Source organism: Cololabis saira, chromosome 4, assembly GCF_033807715.1.
Source record: "Cololabis saira isolate AMF1-May2022 chromosome 4, fColSai1.1, whole genome shotgun sequence".
Classification (NCBI taxonomy): Eukaryota; Metazoa; Chordata; class Actinopteri; order Beloniformes; family Belonidae; genus Cololabis; species Cololabis saira.
Window position 1 is genome coordinate 27898693 of NC_084590.1, and position 18312 is coordinate 27917004.

General features: G+C 39.9%; 1 protein-coding gene across 3 annotated transcripts in view; it reads right to left on the reverse strand.

Annotated features, from left to right (window-relative positions):
- Nucleotides 1–18312, reverse strand: part of limk1a (LIM domain kinase 1a) — a 63447-nt gene that overhangs the window by 36836 nt on the left and 8299 nt on the right. Inside the window, exon 1 of one of the 3 annotated variants that reach the window (XM_061719323.1) lies at nt 12259–12388. The exons of 1 other annotated variant lie outside the window; for it this stretch is intronic. In XM_061719323.1, coding sequence (XP_061575307.1) covers nt 12259–12356 — 98 coding nt within the window. In that variant the 5' untranslated portion in view covers nt 12357–12388. Of the gene's footprint in view, nt 1–7158; nt 7383–12258; nt 12389–18312 lie in introns of those variants that run through there. One more of the 3 variants, XM_061719324.1, reaches the window with a different exon arrangement.

The following is an 18312-nucleotide window of genomic DNA, read 5'->3' on the forward strand; positions in this document are numbered from 1 at the left end:
GTTTGGGCTGGGGAATGGGTTCATTTCTTTGATTCGTCTCCTTTACACGTCTCCACAAGCAAGCGTTTCCACTAATGGCATTCAGTCCAATTTTTTTACTCTAGCCCGTGGCACCAGACAGGGGTGTCCCCTCTCTCCCCTATTATTCGCACTAGCTATAGAGCCCCTGTCAATCTTTCTGAGGTCCTCCCCCACTTTTACTGGGATCTCCCGATTGGGAACAGAATATAAGCTGTCACTTTACGCTGATGACTTACTGTTATATGTCTCGGATCCTGTCCTCTCCATTCCTTCAATTTTATCTGCTTTCCAGAGATTCGGGTCTTTCTCAGGCTATAAAGTGAACGTATCTAAAAGTGAATGCTATCCCATTAATGACTCAGCAACACAGCTCGTACAGTCAGATATCCCTTTTAAGATTAGTCCTTCCGGCTTTAGGTATCTTGGGATCAACGTAACCAGAACGTTAAGCTCTCTTTTTTCTGCTAATCTCTCACCTTTAATGTCTACAATTAAATCTGACCTCCATAGATGGAAAAGCTTACCTCTTTCATTAATTGGAAGAATTAACGCAGTTAAAATGAATATTTTGCCCAAATTTCTATTTCTGCTCCATTGTCTTCCACTTTTCTTACCAAAACACTTTTTTTAAATAATTGATCAAACTATTTCTGACTTCTTATGGTGTGGGAAGGCTCCTAGAATCCGCAAATCCACACTTCAGAGATGTAAATTCAATGGCGGACTGGCACTTCCCAATTTCCAACTGTATTATTGGGCAGCACATATTCAAAAAATTTCATTTTGGTTCAAATCGGTGAATATGCCATGGTGTAAATTGGAGGCACAGTCATGCATTTCATCCTCTTTACCTGCTCTACTTACCTCATCTATTCCATCCAACCTCTCTGTCTTTACAAATAATCAAGTGGTTCACTCCACACTTAAAATTTGGTATCAATTTAGGAAACACTTCAAATTTAAGTCAGCATCTACTTTAGCTCCATTACTGAACAATCATTTATTTCGACCTCCGCTTACAGATTCAACCTTTCTCATATGGCATAATAAGGGCCTGAAAAGTTTTGGAGATCTTTACAAGGATGGTATCTTTCGCAGCTTTGCAGATCTCTCAGGTGAATTTAATCTCCCGCCTTCTCATCTCTTTCGATACTTTCAGATTAGACACTGCGCTAAAGCTTTGTTTCCAGTTTTTCCATCCTCTCCGCCGACTCTACAGTGGGAGGTGCTTTTAAACCATGATCCACTTCAAAAATCACTGATCTCTAAGGTTTACGATGACCTTCTGTCTTTCGATCTCTCTCCAGTTATTAAAGTTAGGGCTGCCTGGGAAGATGAACTGGATCTAAATTTGGAGGATGACTGGTGGGACGCTGCTCTTAAAAAAATTTACACAAGTTCATCCTGCGCTCGTCTTACACTTATACAGTTTAAAGTACTGTTTAGAGTCCACTTTTCTAAAGCTCGACTCTCACAGATCTATCCCAGTGTCACTGACGAATGCGACAAATGCCATGCCTCGTCCTGCAATTTAACCCATATGTTTTACTCTTGCCCACTACTTTCTCGCTTTTGGTCGAATTATTTTGACACCATGTCAAAAATACTCTCGGTGAATATAAAAGTCTCCCCCCATGTTGCCATATTCGGGCTCCCAGAGGACCATGGCCGGTTTACTTCAAACCAAAAAGACATTTAGGCTTTTACTTCCTTACTGGCAAGACGCCACCTTCTTCTCCACTGGAAGTCGACTAAGGCTCCTTCTAGTACCCAGTGGCTCAACGACACCATGTTTTTTCTGAAGCTGGAAAAGATTAAATATTCACTGAAGGGTAGTTGCAACAAATTTTATAATAAGTGGCTTCCCTTTCTTACATTCTTCCACTCTCTCCAGTCCCTGCCTCCTGATTGACGGATCCCCCCCCTCCATCTCTTCTCTCATTCCTTTCTTTCTTCCTCCTTTTTATTTATCTTTTTATTTACTTTTCTTTTGTTTTTGGGTTTTTTTTTTTTTTTTTTTTTTTTTTTTTTTTTCCTCCTTTTTATTCATCTATTTTTTTTAATTCATACTGTTTAGCTTAAATACTTAAATATTACTTGTATATAAGAATATAATAATTTTCGTGTATTTGTCATTGTTTTGTGTGGATTTTTTGTTCTGTTCTTAATTCCAAAAAAAAAAAAAAAAAGGAGGTAGACTGTATATCTTTTTTTTGTTTATTCCTGTTCAACTGTGCCTTACCCCCTAATAAAAATATCAAAACAAAAATATGTTGCGTCCAACATGGCGGCAACAACACCATAATTGTCAGAAAACCCGTTTTGACTTCGTATCAGGTAGTTTTGCTGTGAACAAAACCACTTGACATTTAAAAAACATGTCAATATTGGGTTTGGGATGTTATGTTGTTATTTTATGACATTTAATAGACCATATGGTAATCGATAACTGGAAAATTATTAACACACGCATCTCTGAATTGATTTTTTTTCCTGATCCACAACACTGCGATAATAAACTGTATGTGTGTGTCTTTTCCTTTCATCCGCCTTTATTTGAGTGTTTGCTGTTTAGCACTTCGGTGCCTAATTGGTACAGCAACAAGTGGTTAATTTATCCTTTTAGAAGTAGCACCTGTCGGTGACTTTGTCCAAGGTCTTGCACTTTCTGTAAACCATCCACATGAACACACACACAAGACCTTGAAACACAGACAGACAGACAGACCAACACACACACCAGCAATGTATTCATTTCCAGACCCACAGACAGTGTCCCCAGTGTCTGCATGCAGAGCTTCACTGCAGCTCAGCAGATTGTTGCAGAGCTGCTTTGGTATGCAGCATGTTTGGGGGTGAGGGGGGAGGAGGAGACCTGGAAGTGGGTCAAGGCTTTCAGAAGACGTCCGCAGCGAAACAGCAGCTACTCAGCTGTTTTGGCTGTCTGCCGCTCAATAACTGTCTTTTAGTGCAAAGCTCTGCTGAGGAAAAGTCATACCTCGGCAGGATGCACACAGTAACACGGGCAGGAGGGGTTTTAATACTCCCAGGACCTTTTTTTTTTTCTTTTTCAAAAGGAAATCACTCCGGGCAGAGGTGGGAGTGATAGCAGAGTATTAAAGATATCGGTGACCCCCATACAGAGAAGCCACATTTCTGCCTTCAAGGCAAAAATATTATCTCAGAGGTAACCTAGACAAGCAGCAAAGCTGATTTACAACCCAAGACTTTCATTGTTGGGGGGAGGAATAACGCACCAGCTGTAAAAATAAAGGCCTATTCCAAGATAGCGGTTAGTGTGTTAATCATGTGACTGTGGGTTTATTTTTGTGTCTTTTTGGGTGTCTGCTGCTGTGAGCAGTGACATTGACGTGTAAGAGGATTACCAGCGTGAAAGACTCTGAGAGAGCCTTTAACAGCTCTGATATGATGCTCCACAAATTTAGCTGGGTGAAAGCTTGGCAGTCTCACATTCAGCTGAGCTCAAACACCTTCCTGTGCAAATTTCTAAACCATGCAATATTCTTTCCCAAGAAAACAGCCCAAGAGAAAGAGGAGGGTTTAAATCAATACAATACAGGCAATAATATAGTCAATACAATGGACTGGGTTACAGGAAAACTATCTGAGACAGAGAAATGCACAGATTGAGTCTAGACATAAATAACACAGAAAGAACCCCCGCCCCCCAAAAACAAACAAAACAACAGATGAACTGAAACAACCAGTAACAGAGAAGCTGCAGCTGAGGGAGGAGTTCCTAAATCTGCATCTGTCTCCCCTCTTCTGAAAAAGATCCCGTATGGAATTAGCTGAAAGTGTCTGAGAGATTAAAAAAAAATTGTTTTCCAGGTCAAAAGGAGGCTGCCTTGTCCGGGATTTCTCATCATCCTCTATCTGACTATACACCAATTTCGTTTCTGCTCAAAGCTGACACATTTACTCACAGCGTCTGAAATCAGGCAAGGTATATATTCTTTGGTCTGGTTTCCAAATCAGAGGTAACGCTTAGTGGGTGTTGACATGAATAACATGCTAGGAAAGAAAACAAGGAAAATACCAGGTTCTTCAATGAAGTGCAGCTATGGTGGTTAAAGTCAACTAAATTATAAGACTAAATTCAACTGGTGTTGATGATGATCTTGGTGTGCTTAGGTCTGTCACAATCAAATAACAATGATCAAGCTCTTATGTCACCTGTCTGAAAGCAGCTGGCGGTAACGAACAAAAATCACAAGGTTTTAGACAATTTCATATTCCACCATTTTATTGAGTTGAGAACGTGTGTGATCGAGCAGACATCATTTTGATGACGCTCTCTACCCTCCCAGCAAAAGACAACTATGCTGTGGTCTAAATGACGGTTTCATTTGCTTGTCCTTGGACGTGCTGTGCTCGGTGGGTAGTCATCTGCCAGCTGTCTCTGGACATGTCATATTGATTTGAAAACAAGCTTTTAGAATATAGCAGTTTAGTTTTCAAAGTCAACCTGAAAAGTGTATTTTTAATCCCTATGATAGCATTAAGAGAAAACAATAAAGGCATACCGTGAAACTGCATGTTTGATGATTTTCCTGTGGGGTTTTTATCAGTCTGCTGTTATTTATAATCATTATTTCAACTGGGATGATCTCACTGGACAGTTTCAGGATGTAATATGCCTTCGATGACTCTTTACATATTTATCATGCCGACAGCGTGACCTAGGTCAATACCTAACATGATTAGCTTGTTCTTGCCGGCTTGTACGACTCTGAATGACTGAGTGAGGGAAAATCCTCCGACAGACTCAGGCAGCAACGATGGAAGACAAAGATGTAAAAATACTGACCTGGTGACGTCAGCTGTACACAAGCAACCATTCATCTTATAGAACTGATACATAAAAATAAGTTACACTTTTAGCACACTACTCATAGTATTGATCAATAGAAAAAAAAACAATCATCCATTCCTTGTTTCTGTTCATTATAAAACAAAAACGCCAGTGACTGCTCACAGTGCGATCCCTCACGACAGAAAAGAATTACTCTGTGATAAAAACAGTCATTAGTCAGCAGGGATTTAACAGCTCCTCAAAATCAATGATGTTAAAGCCAAACAGACCCCCATAATAACACTTTAACATGACAGATATGGACACAGTGAATTGCTTATTTGTCAAGCCTAATAAATGTTTCCATTATTTAAGCAGTCTGTTGGTTGAGCTGAATTGACCCATAAAGCCGTTCAATAATCGTTTTCCAGTGTTTATGACACTAAGAAAGATTTGAACCGGGGCTGAAACTAACGATATTCAGCAGGTGGACACTAAAAATGAAATGTTTCCTGCCAATTTCATCTGAAAGTTAAACGATGCTCGAGTCATTTTTTGTTTTCTAATACATTTATGATTTTGAATGGGACAAAACTTAAAAGAAAAAAAAGTTTATCATCAATGGGAAAGTATAAGTAGGGAAACTTCTTAGTGGCTTTACCTGCATAAAAAACAGCATGTATTTTGTTGTTTAATAAACAAAAAAAGGTTGCATTGTGGAGTGTCTTGTTTTGCAAAAATGCTTTAAAATTACAAAATAACACAAAGAAAAGCAGCAAATATTCACACAGAAAGAGCTGCAACTAAAAACTGTAGTCTAGACTAATCCAGGTCATGGCAATCCTTTTTCTTTTTTTCTTTTGTTGCATTTGTGTTTTATTGTGTTTGACCTAATGATGCCTTCTGGTTGCAAGATCCAAGAAACGGAAGTCCATTTGCCTTAAATCAAGCTTTGAGGACTCCATCTAATAAATTTTAGGCATTTTTATTATTATTCCTTGAAATGTACTCACACCCTTTTTTTCAGGGGTACGGTTAATCTTCAGTTGTTGCTAATCTCAACAAAGCTGAATATTGCATGAAGACAGTTAACCGTCTGATGTTACGCTGCTGCTTATTGAAAAAAATAAAACCAAACAAGATCGCAGTCTGACTCCCTCACACCAACCCTGACCATCACCTTCTGGTCACTGTTGACCAGAGAAATGCTGCATGTGCGTGGGTGGGGGTGTGTTCATTTAACCACAGGTCATTAAATGACGTTGAGGCTGAGGCAGCTACAGGAAGCAGGAGGGATCTAAAGGAAACAGACTGTGTGTCCTGGTAGAGGTGTGGTGAAGTGTCATGACTAAATGATAAATGTGAAGATGACAGATCCATCCACCCCTTTTTTTACATTCGCTTCATCCTTTTCAAGGTCATGGGGTTGCTGGAGCCTAAACCCAGCTGTCATCACACAGAGGCGGGTTACGTCCTGAACGGGCTGCCGGTCCATCACAAGACCACACAGAGACAAATGAGAATAACAACCAGACACGCGTCTTCTCATTAATTATTAAGTCTTCCATCATCTACCTCAAGCTCAAGAGAACATCCATCTTCTATTTCTCTGCAAGGACAGCAGAATTATGTTGAGTGCCTCTGATCAATAAGCCAATACACAGATCTGCGTGCCCTTCATTTAAGAATAGTAAATATCCAACAGTGGTGTCGCTGGTGGCAAAGACAAATGTGAAACGGGCAGAGCGTTCAGCTGTTGTCACTGTGGTCGCAGGCTAAGCTGCAATCATCGCTGACAAACAGAGAAAAAATAGAAAACCTCAGGGAAAGACTCAAGGCTGTGGACCGAAGGGCTGGTCACACACACACACACACACTCACACACACACAGATGAGTGAAAGTTGAGCTCAGGAAATGGCAGACTGGGGGGAGACCCCTGTCTTCCCTAACAAAGGAGACAAAAATAGACTAAGAATCCTGGTCCTGAGCCAAATTTCCACTCCTGATGTTTTTCAAGGAAATTAAAGGGGGATGATTAAACCTTGGTCCCATAATTCACCTATGAGACAGGTGCAGAATTTATCTGCCTATTCCTTCTTTGCCCAAACTAAATTGATTTGATTTACTAAGCCTTTACGCAGAAACACAACCAGCACAGACACAATCATCTCATTCCCATGCACCCCCTCTTTATGTCCCTCATTTATCACAGCCCACAAGCTTCCCCCTCATCCTTCTCCATGGCAACAAAGAATGCCACAACGATGATGTCACCCTCCCAAAAAAATAAAACTGAAAAAAAGAAAAAGGTCTGCATTACCTCATCTCCTCTCGCTAAAACTCAGTCTCTCTTTATTGGGTGACTTCAACCTCACCCAGGAAAATCCCACAGTCGATCCGGTTTCAGTCTGAGGCCCAAACCTTATCAACCGCCAGCTCAGCAGCATTTACACTAACACATAATCAGAATGTTCTCTTAAAAGCAGCACAGAAAACACCGGCTCTGAGCTCTGAAAAGCAGAAAATAGCTACATCCTTTACGGCCTCAACTCTGCTGGACGAATGCTTGCAACTGTGGGAGACAGGATCTTTTTCTGAGGCCCCGTGGTCTATTCAGCCAGCAAACAGGAGCCTCAGCAGACTGTCAGTGAATGAGGTGCATGGCTGCACTTTCCTTTGTGACTGTTAAGCCGCTCTGACTGGCTGAATGTCACCACGGTCAGTCTGGAGCCTTCTCACTTGTTCCAGAGAGGGGAAATGATGAAAGGTTTCAGGGAGCTCTGGGAACCAGGATGAGCGTTATTCAATTGCTCTCATTCATTAGCAGGTCTCATTTAGTCTGTTTTCCAGGTCCAGGCTTAAACACAGACAAGAGGCAATAACAGGATAAAGACATCGTATCATTACCAAGATAAGGATTTTTACTTTAGCTGTGGTCTGTTTTGTACGACGGAGTATTAGGGCCAAACAAAAAAACAAAAAAAGGAAATTACGAGAATAAAGTCATAATGTAATGAGAATAAAGTCGTAAATTATGAGAATAAAGTCATAATATTACGAGAATAAAGTCGTAATATTACGAGAATAAAGTTGTAATATATTATAAATATATAAATATAACTTCACAAGATGCTCAATATTCTTCATTTTAACACAGGGAGAAGACTGCTCTTCCTGTTATAGTTCTCATAAATTACCACTTTATTTTCATAATATTATGACTTTATTCTCATAAATTACCACTTTATTCATTACGACTTTATTCTCGTAATGTCACAACTTTATTCTCTGAATTTTACGACTTTATTCTCGTAATATTACGACTTTATTCTCATAATGTTACGACTTTATTCTATTACGACTTTATTCTCGCAACATTACGACTTTATTCTCGTAATATTACGACTTTATTCTCGTAATATTACGATTTTATTCTCATAATATTACGACTTTATTCTATTACTTTATTCTCACAACATTACGACTTTATTCTCGTAATTTTACGACTTTATTCTCATTATATTATGACTTTATTCTCGTAATTTCCAATTTTTTTTTTGTCTTAGTTTGGCCCTAATACTCCGTCGTAGTTTTGTGTTTATGCCGTTGTAAAAGAATAAAGTTAAATTGTTTTCTGAGATCACAAAGACATGTAGCCTATGGAAAGAGACTAAGCACACTTATATAACAGAAATAACATAAAAAGTGAAGAAATGCAAATGTTACAGCTTGTACTAGCTGTTGCAGCAGGATTTAATAAACCAGCTCTGTGGCGGTGGCTCTGCTTTATTGTTACAAACCACACCAGAAACTTCATCTGGTGTCTTTAAGCAGTTATTTTCTTCTCAACAGAGACATACTGGCTTCTTATGACAAGTCTGCAATCTTTGGCTTTGGGCCACTTGAATCGGCCTCACTTTTTTGAATAATCTCTAGTTCAGGGACTGAACCTGCATACCTCAACATGTCAGATAACTATACTAAAACCGAGGCTTGTTTTCAAACTACACCCTAAAGGTGAATCCACATGACGACTGCATAATTCTGCTTAATGATCGAGGTCAGCCATGATTGCGACGGGACAATGGGAGGGCTTTAATCTCCTTTAAAAAAAAATAAAAAATCACATTCAGGGTTTAGGTCTGGACTCTACCAGCTTTGGCACAAAATGTAATTTTAAAAGTGTGATTAAAGTACAGTGAGAGCCAAAGGTCAGAGCTGAGAGAAAGCGATTACGTTATAACGGATAGGAGGACTCTTTTCTCCCCTCTGCGGTGTTATCGGTTACTATGAACTCTGGGACACCAAAATGAGGAGTCAAAAAGATAATAAAAGTTCTTCTTTTTTTTTAAGCATAACTTTCAACAACCTACGAAAGCATGAACATCACATGTATGAAAGTACTTAATGATGGACTTGCAGTCACAGGATTTGACTGCTGACAGTTTGGTGTTCTACAGACAAACCACATTCAAATCAAAAAGCATCTTGCTTGAGGCAGTAAAGTAGCTGACGAGTAAATATATACAAAAAGAAGTTATAAAAGCTTGGCAAGCCATACTATCTCACTTCTCAAAAGTTCTCCGTTGGGCAAAATGGATCTGGTGTCCCTCCCATTCACAGACATTTTCATTGGTAGAAAACATACCGAACCAATCACAACAGAGAGGGGGGAGGGGTTTATGTGATGACTCACACAAGACAGTCCGACGGCAACTATCAACAAAACAACCAAGACAACTGCAGAATGGCTAATAAAACGCTGAATCGACAAGTTTTTTTTTTTTTTTTTACTGCCTGCCATTCTTGGGGTCTTTTGTTGATACCAGTCTGGCTGTGGCTCTGCTCATAACACATATTTCATTTCTCTGACTGGTTGTGTGCCTACCAGCTGTACCCAGAGGCAGTTTCTTCAGAGTCTCTTGGTACCACCCCCAGGAAATCAAAGAATGAACCGGACTATTCCTTTGAATAAAAGTTGAAACAGTTAGGATGGCTGTCAAGGTTACAGTGAGAAATATAAATATTAATCATAAACCCCAAAAAGGTGAGTTTGTGTGCACAGTTGGGCAAACCTAATTAAAATTTCATAAGTACATTTCACAGGAAATGTTTGTTTTGACTGTTTGATGTGTGTTGGCAATATAAAAGCATGTTATTTGAAACACAACGTAACCTGTGTGGGTGTGTAGAAGGACTTATTGTCCCTACATCGGCAAGATTTTTACCTGCCATTGTTTATGTTATGTTTATGTAATATTTGCTCGGGGGTCATGTTCTGGGTCTCTGGAAAGCGCCTAGAGACAACTTCTGTTGTAATAGACGCTATATGAATAAAATTGAATTGAAATGAATTGAATTGTCAGAAAGGTGTAATTTTCAAAATGAGGATGGAAGAACATCAGGTTGACTGTTTTTTTTGGCCGGGATTTGCTTCTTGTGAAGCCTCAGTTTGTCATATTTGTGGCCACTTGTTCAAACAATGGACCATCCTTCGTGGCTCTGAACATACGCCGGTCTACGACGTCCTCGGCTCCTCGGCTGAGCAGCTCCCGGATCCCCTCGTCTCCCCAGTTACTCATCTTGCAAATATAGATCCTACCTGTGACCTCCTGCTGCTGGTGTTACTCTCATCAGCTGTTTCCTTATTTTATAAATGAACAATAAACAAATAAAAACTTCCCTGGTGTGTTGTACTCAGGTTACGTGATCAACAAACCCCTGCCATGACCCGCCACCCCGGGTTAGTTCTGTTTACTTTAGATCCGTCCTGCGGGTAAGACCACCCTCGGAGGAGAGTTATTCGCGGGGCAACTTGACACGCCACTTTGGTCACAGTTTTGGTATTTAGTTCCTGTTTTATTTTGAAACCCTGTGTCCTTGTGTTTAGGTTTTGTCTTGACTTCCCTTGTTATCATCTGCCCTGATTGTTTGCACCTGTGTCTCATCAAGCCTTCGGTGTTTATCTTGTCTTTCCCTTGTTCCCGGCTGGTCCGTACTGTTTCCACCCTCCTTGTGTCCTGTCAGGGTTTTTGGTTTTTGCGTGTGGTAAGCTCTTTTGTAGATCCTGCCAGCTGTGCTTTTGGTTTGTTTTTAGTACTAAATCAATTTTTTTCTTAATTCCTGCCTCTGCGTCTCTCCTGAATTTGGGTCCTAAATCCACCACTCTGTGACGGCGTACGTCAATGTAAAAGTGGCACACGCTAGATCTGTGCGTAACACGGGGTGCTGCCGATTTGAAAGGAGCTAAGGAAATAAAGTACACGCAAAAAAGGTCAATATAAAATAGCAGTAATTACAGAAAAGTAGTTTGAAAAAATTCTCTCAAGTCTTTCATGTGTAAATACTATAAAAATCTTATAAAAACAGTTTAACACCACGCTGCAGTGAAGTTTAATTTTAGAGTGATGGGAAACGTTTTGTGACCATGACAGGATTCTTTTTTATATTGTGGCTGCAGCTCAGGGTCTCAATTCTGGGTTTCAACTTCACAAAATGTTTTGGAAAGATTTTATATTTAGAATCTGAAGCTCCATGCACACAACTTGATCATGTCCAAATAAATACTGCCTTGGCCAACCACATACTAGATGAGACGAGCTAGTGTCTTTTCTGGTTCTGCTGGAGGAAGTTTCATTCCCACAGATACACTCACTGATGCAAAAAACTTTGACAATAGTACCTCTATGGTACAATGTTGTTTGTTTTTTTTTTTTCCATCCCGAGATGAAGAAGTGTGATCAACACGATGGACCTGTGTGCTTTGCATTTGGGGAAATAGGACGTAACCTAAAGAGAAATGAGTATATTTCAGTTATTACACCCCGCCCCCCCCCGACATAATGTGCACTATTCACAATACAGAATCTGAAGTAGGTGTGTCTATTTTAAACACTGCTAATTCAGCTCTCAATTATAAATAAGTCAGTTTACGAGTTTCTGATGGAAAGAAACAGAGGATGTGAAACACAGCTGGACTGAACCACCTGAGCGATCACCAAAAACACAGCCGATCAGCAGAGTCCACGGTTCAAGTCATTCACTGATGTGATTCACGGTGGTATGTGACTCGACACGATTTTCTGCTTTTCAAAGTAACCCTGAAGGATAATCTTTTGGTTTGATTTGTTTTATCCAATCACTGAGAAAATGTCCAAATGAATCAAGTCATCAACACAATTTCACTTTGCCCCCCTGCTCATTTCATCAGCAGAACGGCATCAGCTGATCACTTAAAAGCACAATATCTAACTGCAGCCAAATGGAAGCAAAAGCTGAAGCTGAAGATCACAAAGTTTAGTCATCACCTCAAACAGTCAAAAGCCAAGTTTGTTGCTTTCTTATAAGTTAAAATTCACCTTCGCTATTTTAGGCTTATTCACCAAACTAAAAACTCAGTTAATATAAGTCCATCACTTACAGCGTGCGGTGGAGCCACTTCCCTGCGTGCCGACTCTTTGCTGACATGTCACCAGTGGGAGTGAAGGTCTTGTTTAGACAGTTTGAAGACAGACTCATGTCAGCAGCTCTGATGTTCAGCTTGCACAGCCAGGCTGTCAGAGGCATCAGTGTCACTGTCTCTCTGTGCTTCGTCTCTCCCTTCCTCTACTTCCTCTCTCGGTGCAGCTGCATTAAGGGAGGGTGGGTGGGAGTGTGCGAGGGCTGGGGGGCGTCACACTTCTTTATCGGCCACTTCCTATTCTCTGAGAGCAGACCTGGCCCTGTGACGACACAGACCTCGCCCAAGGCTGCCCTGCACCCCTCATGGCTACTTCTGTTTAAAGATTTCCAAGGACTTCACCTGGAGTGACGGCGCCAGGCAATGTCCTGCACTTCACTCAATCGGTTAAAAGGTTTTGACAACACAAATCAAAATTTCCAGCGGTCTCATCTGCTAAACCAGGGATATTCAATTGGCGGCCCGCGGGCCACATGCGGCCCGTCAGGAGCTTTTATGTAGCCCCTGGTCATATTTCAAAAAAGGGGGTGTTTGATTAAAAATTTTTTTTTTTTTTTTTTTTTTTTTTTTTGTGTCATAAGGAGCTTATGGTTAATATTTTGGTTGCTTATTTATAACATCAAACTGGCTACTATGGACTGAAATGCTTGTGCTCAATGCTTAATATAATATTCAAATAAGGAAATCTTGGTGGAAAGTGGTGCTTTGTCATTATGGCATGTTTTATTAAAAGTAGGTCAATATCAATTTCATTAAGTTTGCACAATGCATCGTTTCAAAATGAACTTGCATTTAAAATAATATTTCTTTATCTGAATATTATATTTAACATTCACAATGACTAAATCTGGAGACAATTAATACATAATTCATATGTAAACTAGATATATTCAAATGTATAATACAAATGTATTATATTTACATAAGTCTTCGTCTTTGAGTGCAAAATACATTTTGAAAACCCCCAAATTTTCAAATTGTGCGGCCCTCTCCATACAGTCCTTTTGCAGATGTGGCCCCCGGCCGAATCTAGTTGAATACCCCTGTGCTAAACCCTTCCTTCCAGGTAGATAGACTAGACCAGCCTCTTCACAAAAAAACGGAAGCGCTCTACTTTCCAGGAGATGAGACAAGGTGAAGTGAGACAACAGCTTCTCTTTGTCACATGTAGTTAAATGTGACCTCAATCACAGATGTTGTTACGGTCACAAATAATATGCTGTCACTATCCATAAAAATTTGATGAAGAAACATACTTACTGATACACTGCTGTCAGTTGGTATTAGTTTTTTTTAGCTAGGTTTTATGGTCTTTCAGATTATAAAATATGATGACTCTGTTTGCAGGAACTGGACCAACACAGCGGCTGCTTGACCTGAGCTACAGTGCATCACTATGAGCACATATGTCCTGCAAAATGAAAGTCAAGTGAAGTATTCAGAGTAAATAGTTCACTAGTTTGGGATGTACATGTTATTGGTACAGTATCGACTTCAGTCCTTAGCTTCCACCACCAGTCCTGCTACAGAGCTGCTTCATGCTTTCACTTCTGTACATTTAACAGGTACAAGTTACTCGACCGACTGTGACACAGAAAGGAGACAATATGCTTATGACATAGATCACAGCAAAGGCCAAACATTTGGACTCTTACACAAAAATATTATGGTGTCTTTTGTTTTTCTTTCTATTTCCCCCCCCATTCTTAGGGGTCATCATAGCAAATTGTTGCATTCCTAGGTTTTTTATGTCGGATACCCTCCCGGACACAACCCTCATCATTTATCCAGGCTTGGGACCAGGACTGTGAGTAGCTGGGGGAAATTCAGCGAGTGTGGGATCCGGGGTCTTCCCAACGATGCTTTGACACGTGACAGGGTTGTGGATTTATCTGGCGGCCTTCTGTTTGGAGGGGAACTGAGTCTACCCACCACACTAAGGCCACACCTTTGTGTAATGTGACAAGCAGTCCTCTTCAGCTTCATCCAACCATTCATCTGTTTTGGGTTGTTAATAGCAGAACTTCCACCACAGAGACATTTCTATTTTCTCTTTAATTTCTATTTCTAGTTTCTATTTAAATGGCTGTCATAAGACAACATTTTATTACCGGTACGTTGTTTAGAAAAACAATAAAATATTACATTATATTTATTTTCCATTAAAATAATTTTATTTTTTCTGATAATAGTTATAGTATAGAATAGTAATATTCTTTATTCAAATTTTATTTATTTTTTGTATTTGAATGAATAGGTTTATCTTGCACTGTGTCATTCTTTAGACGGCTATCGGCTCCACATCTTTCCTGGAGCAGGAAGACAGGAAATGATGGAGGTGATGTTCCACTTCAGTTTTTCAACCATAGGTCACCATGACAACAGTCGCTATGTAGTAACAGGTGTTGCTCATCATTTAGGACGGCACGATGCCTCGGTGGTGAGGACTGCTGGCTCACAGTGAGAGGGTTGCTGGTTTGAGTGCCGCGGGTTATTTCTGTGTTGAGTTTACATGCTCGCCTTGTGCTTGCGTGGGTTTTCTCCAGGGTCTCCGGCTTCCTCCCACAGTCCAGAACTGGTCATTTGACCTTGCCCGCAGGAGTAAATGTGAGAGTTAGGTGTTTCTATGCTCACTTTGAGGAACATGTTCATATTTCTGTTATGTTTATGCCCTTTTCTCAGGGAAAAAAGGGCTGTTTTAGCATCATATTCATTTTATATAAGTTTGCATCATTTTCAGGTAGAAAAGCAAGAAATAACACTTTTAGGTTTGTAACTTGAAAGCATTTTTGAAGATGAAGATGCAGTTGAGATGTGGGATGTGTTAACTTATCCGTTGCTGTGATGACAGGAGAAACCCACTCCCTCTCCCCACCAGTTCCTTAATGCCTGTTTCTTCTTTTCTTAAAAAAGAAAACTTCTTGTAGTGTAACAAGTTAACTGTTCTCTCCATTCCTCTTACTCAAACCAAATGCAAACCGTTGTGGGAACAGAATTAGAGAACCTTCTTGTGTTTATGATAACGACACCACCATTGGAACTTCTGGCTTTTTAATAAATGGTCAAACTGACGGATGAGCAGATCCTCTTTTGTGCCATTGTTTTAGGTTAAAAATGCCTTTCTAACCCATAGAGGGTTTGAAACCGAACCCCACTGACACCACATGTAGTCTAATTCAAAAACTTGTGTATTAAACCTGCTTGAAAGCTATTTAAAATAACTCAAAACTTTTGGGAGCACAAAAACATGCATACAAGTACAACACCTCATTCATTTCCTTTTTTTTTTTAGCTTACAAGGACGTCTAAGGCAAGAATTCATAGTTGCAACACTTTTGGTTAAGTCCAAAAATACGGAAAAGCATCCCCTTCTCACTTGAAGCAAACACACAGACCTGTGTTTTTCCAATTTAAGAGCCGACCCCTAATCACTGCTTGAGGCATGTCTAAACACAGATTTATTAGTGATGAAAATATTACAGATTGATTTTCTGTCAATGAGTAAATGAATAAGCCAACCTACTGCATAAGCTGTTTATAACATCACTAAGACTCCCCAGGTTTGTTTACCATTTTCACAATAATGTCACTATTTCACAGCATTAATTAATGATACAGAGCATCAGCACAGGAAGAGCTCAGTATCAACACCATGCATCAAGATATATTTCCTAATCCAGTAAATAAACAGAGACATTAATAATCTCCACCTGTCTCCATTGTGTCCTGCAGCTTCTGTTACCAGGCAGAGTTCATCTGCAGGCACAAACTGCAGAGTCACTACAGCTCACGTTGTCTGTTGATAACCAAACTTCACTGCATCACAGAGCTGCACACATTTTACCTAATGAAGATTGCCATTGCATGCTTTCAGTGTTTGTTTTCCCCCTTACAGAGATTGCCACGTCAGTTTTGCAGGCATGCATGTAAAAGGACAAAAGTGTGACGAGCTGAGCTGCAGGCTGGATGTCAGCTCGTCCTTGAGTAAAACCTTGTCTAAATCATTTTATATTTTTTTCATCAGTTGTTTGCATGTCATCTGTACTGTATACGCACACTAGATATAAATAAGAGGTTGCAGGCTAAAGTGATAAACAAGCAGCAGCTTTTGCGGTCCTTGGGGTGGACTGTTGGAGCAGTGATTGTCAAGCAGAAAGAGTTGTACTGGAAGCAGGATGAGGCTGCAGGATACTGCAGAGACACTGCAGCACTGCTCCAAAAACACAAGTGCAAATTTTCACAACAGTTTAATTCGGTTTCATGCAATTTTCAAAAGTTTTCTGAAGCTGATATATTATTAATCCAACTATAGAAAAATGAAAAGGAGAATGTATTTCCACTGGTGACTTAGATATTTCACTATGATAATTTGCATAAGCAAAAACAAAAGAGTCACAGAAGACTGGAAAATGTCCTGTTTATCTTTCCAAAGAACCATCGAAAGCGATGCGTCAACATCTGATCCTACGTCAGGATCTTCTTCATTGGAAATTCAAATTTACACAAAAGACTGTTCAGTCCAAAGCCCCTTTCAAGATGGGACTGATGGGATTTAATATCGGTGTATAATCCACAGATATCTGAATGACAGCACAGATCAAAGAAATCAACTCCCACTGCTTTAAGTTTTTACTGCTGAAATAGCCCAACTTGATTTATCTCATTCAAATGAACCATTATTAGTATATAAGCATATAATACAGATCTTCATTTTTTTCCACCGGTACATTCTTCGCGCTTTTATTGCAAACATTGAATGAAAAAACAAACAAAAAACAAAGAAATAACAACAACCCCTACTTGGTCATTGAAATCAGCGTTGGTTATCGGGAGGTGTGTATCAGATCAGAACTCAAAAGAGTGGATCAATGCATCTCTGCTTTCAAGAATTAAGGATTAAGGAGACTTTATTATCGTTTCGTACAAGTACATGAATGAAATTTGGTTCTCATTAGATAAAGCAGAGACGAAATTGAAAGTTAAGGATGAAAACTACAAACTATGAAAGCAGAACACTCTGAGCATAATCGAGTCAATAAGTAAAACCAGTATGCAGAAGCATAAAAACATAAGAAAATGCATAACAGGTTACAGATGGTTTAAAAAACATACCAAATAAAAAAAAATGAAATACCAAGGCCGGCGGCAGTGATAGTGAGAATGAATAGCAGTTTCACAGCCTCTGTCCCCAGTGCCAGAACATCCACAACATTTGTAAACAGCACAACCAACAAATTCAACAATGTCACACTTGTACTCTTGTGATTCTCCTGAAGTATTAACTGGTCATGTTTACAGTCAGATCAGTTTCTTATCTGTTCACCCAACCAACACTTCTGTTTCCCCACCCAGCTCCACCAAAACGTTGCCAGTAACAGAGAAATACATTACAATCCACATGCTCAATGATGGAAATGCAGTTGATACGCTCTAGTCATAAAGAGATGAATCAGATCAATATTTCTTTTTTCTTTTTTTTTCTGGCAGTGAATGAACCATAAGGATGCACTTCTGATAAACAGACTCTTGAGTGGATGTGAAACAAGTTCACTATGAGTGCTCGGGCACATTTTCCCGTGAAGCCTACAGCATGTTGATTTCTGAAAATCCTGTCTGTTTTGTTTTTTTCTCTCCACCCAGGGGAGAGCTCCCAACAGTCTCCAAAGAAACACTCTTGACACTTTCGTTTTGCTCCTCTCGTCTCACTTTCATTTCTCTGGACTCGTTGCATTGAGCTCTATGTGTCTGCTCAGATTTCAGAACAACCACTTCAAGTCTTCCTTTTCTCTAATTTCTAATGTGATAAGCTGCTGGGAGAAACATCCCTATGATTTCTAGGAAAGTAAAACTTTTTATAGACTTCATATAAACGCTCATCGTGCAGAGGCACAACGTTCAGCAGAAGGGCTGAAGGCTGCAGGCAGGTATCTGACACCTCAAAGGACTGTGGTGCAGCTGGCCCACGGCTGAATCAGCTACACAAGACCCCTGACAGCACATCACATCTAATGATGG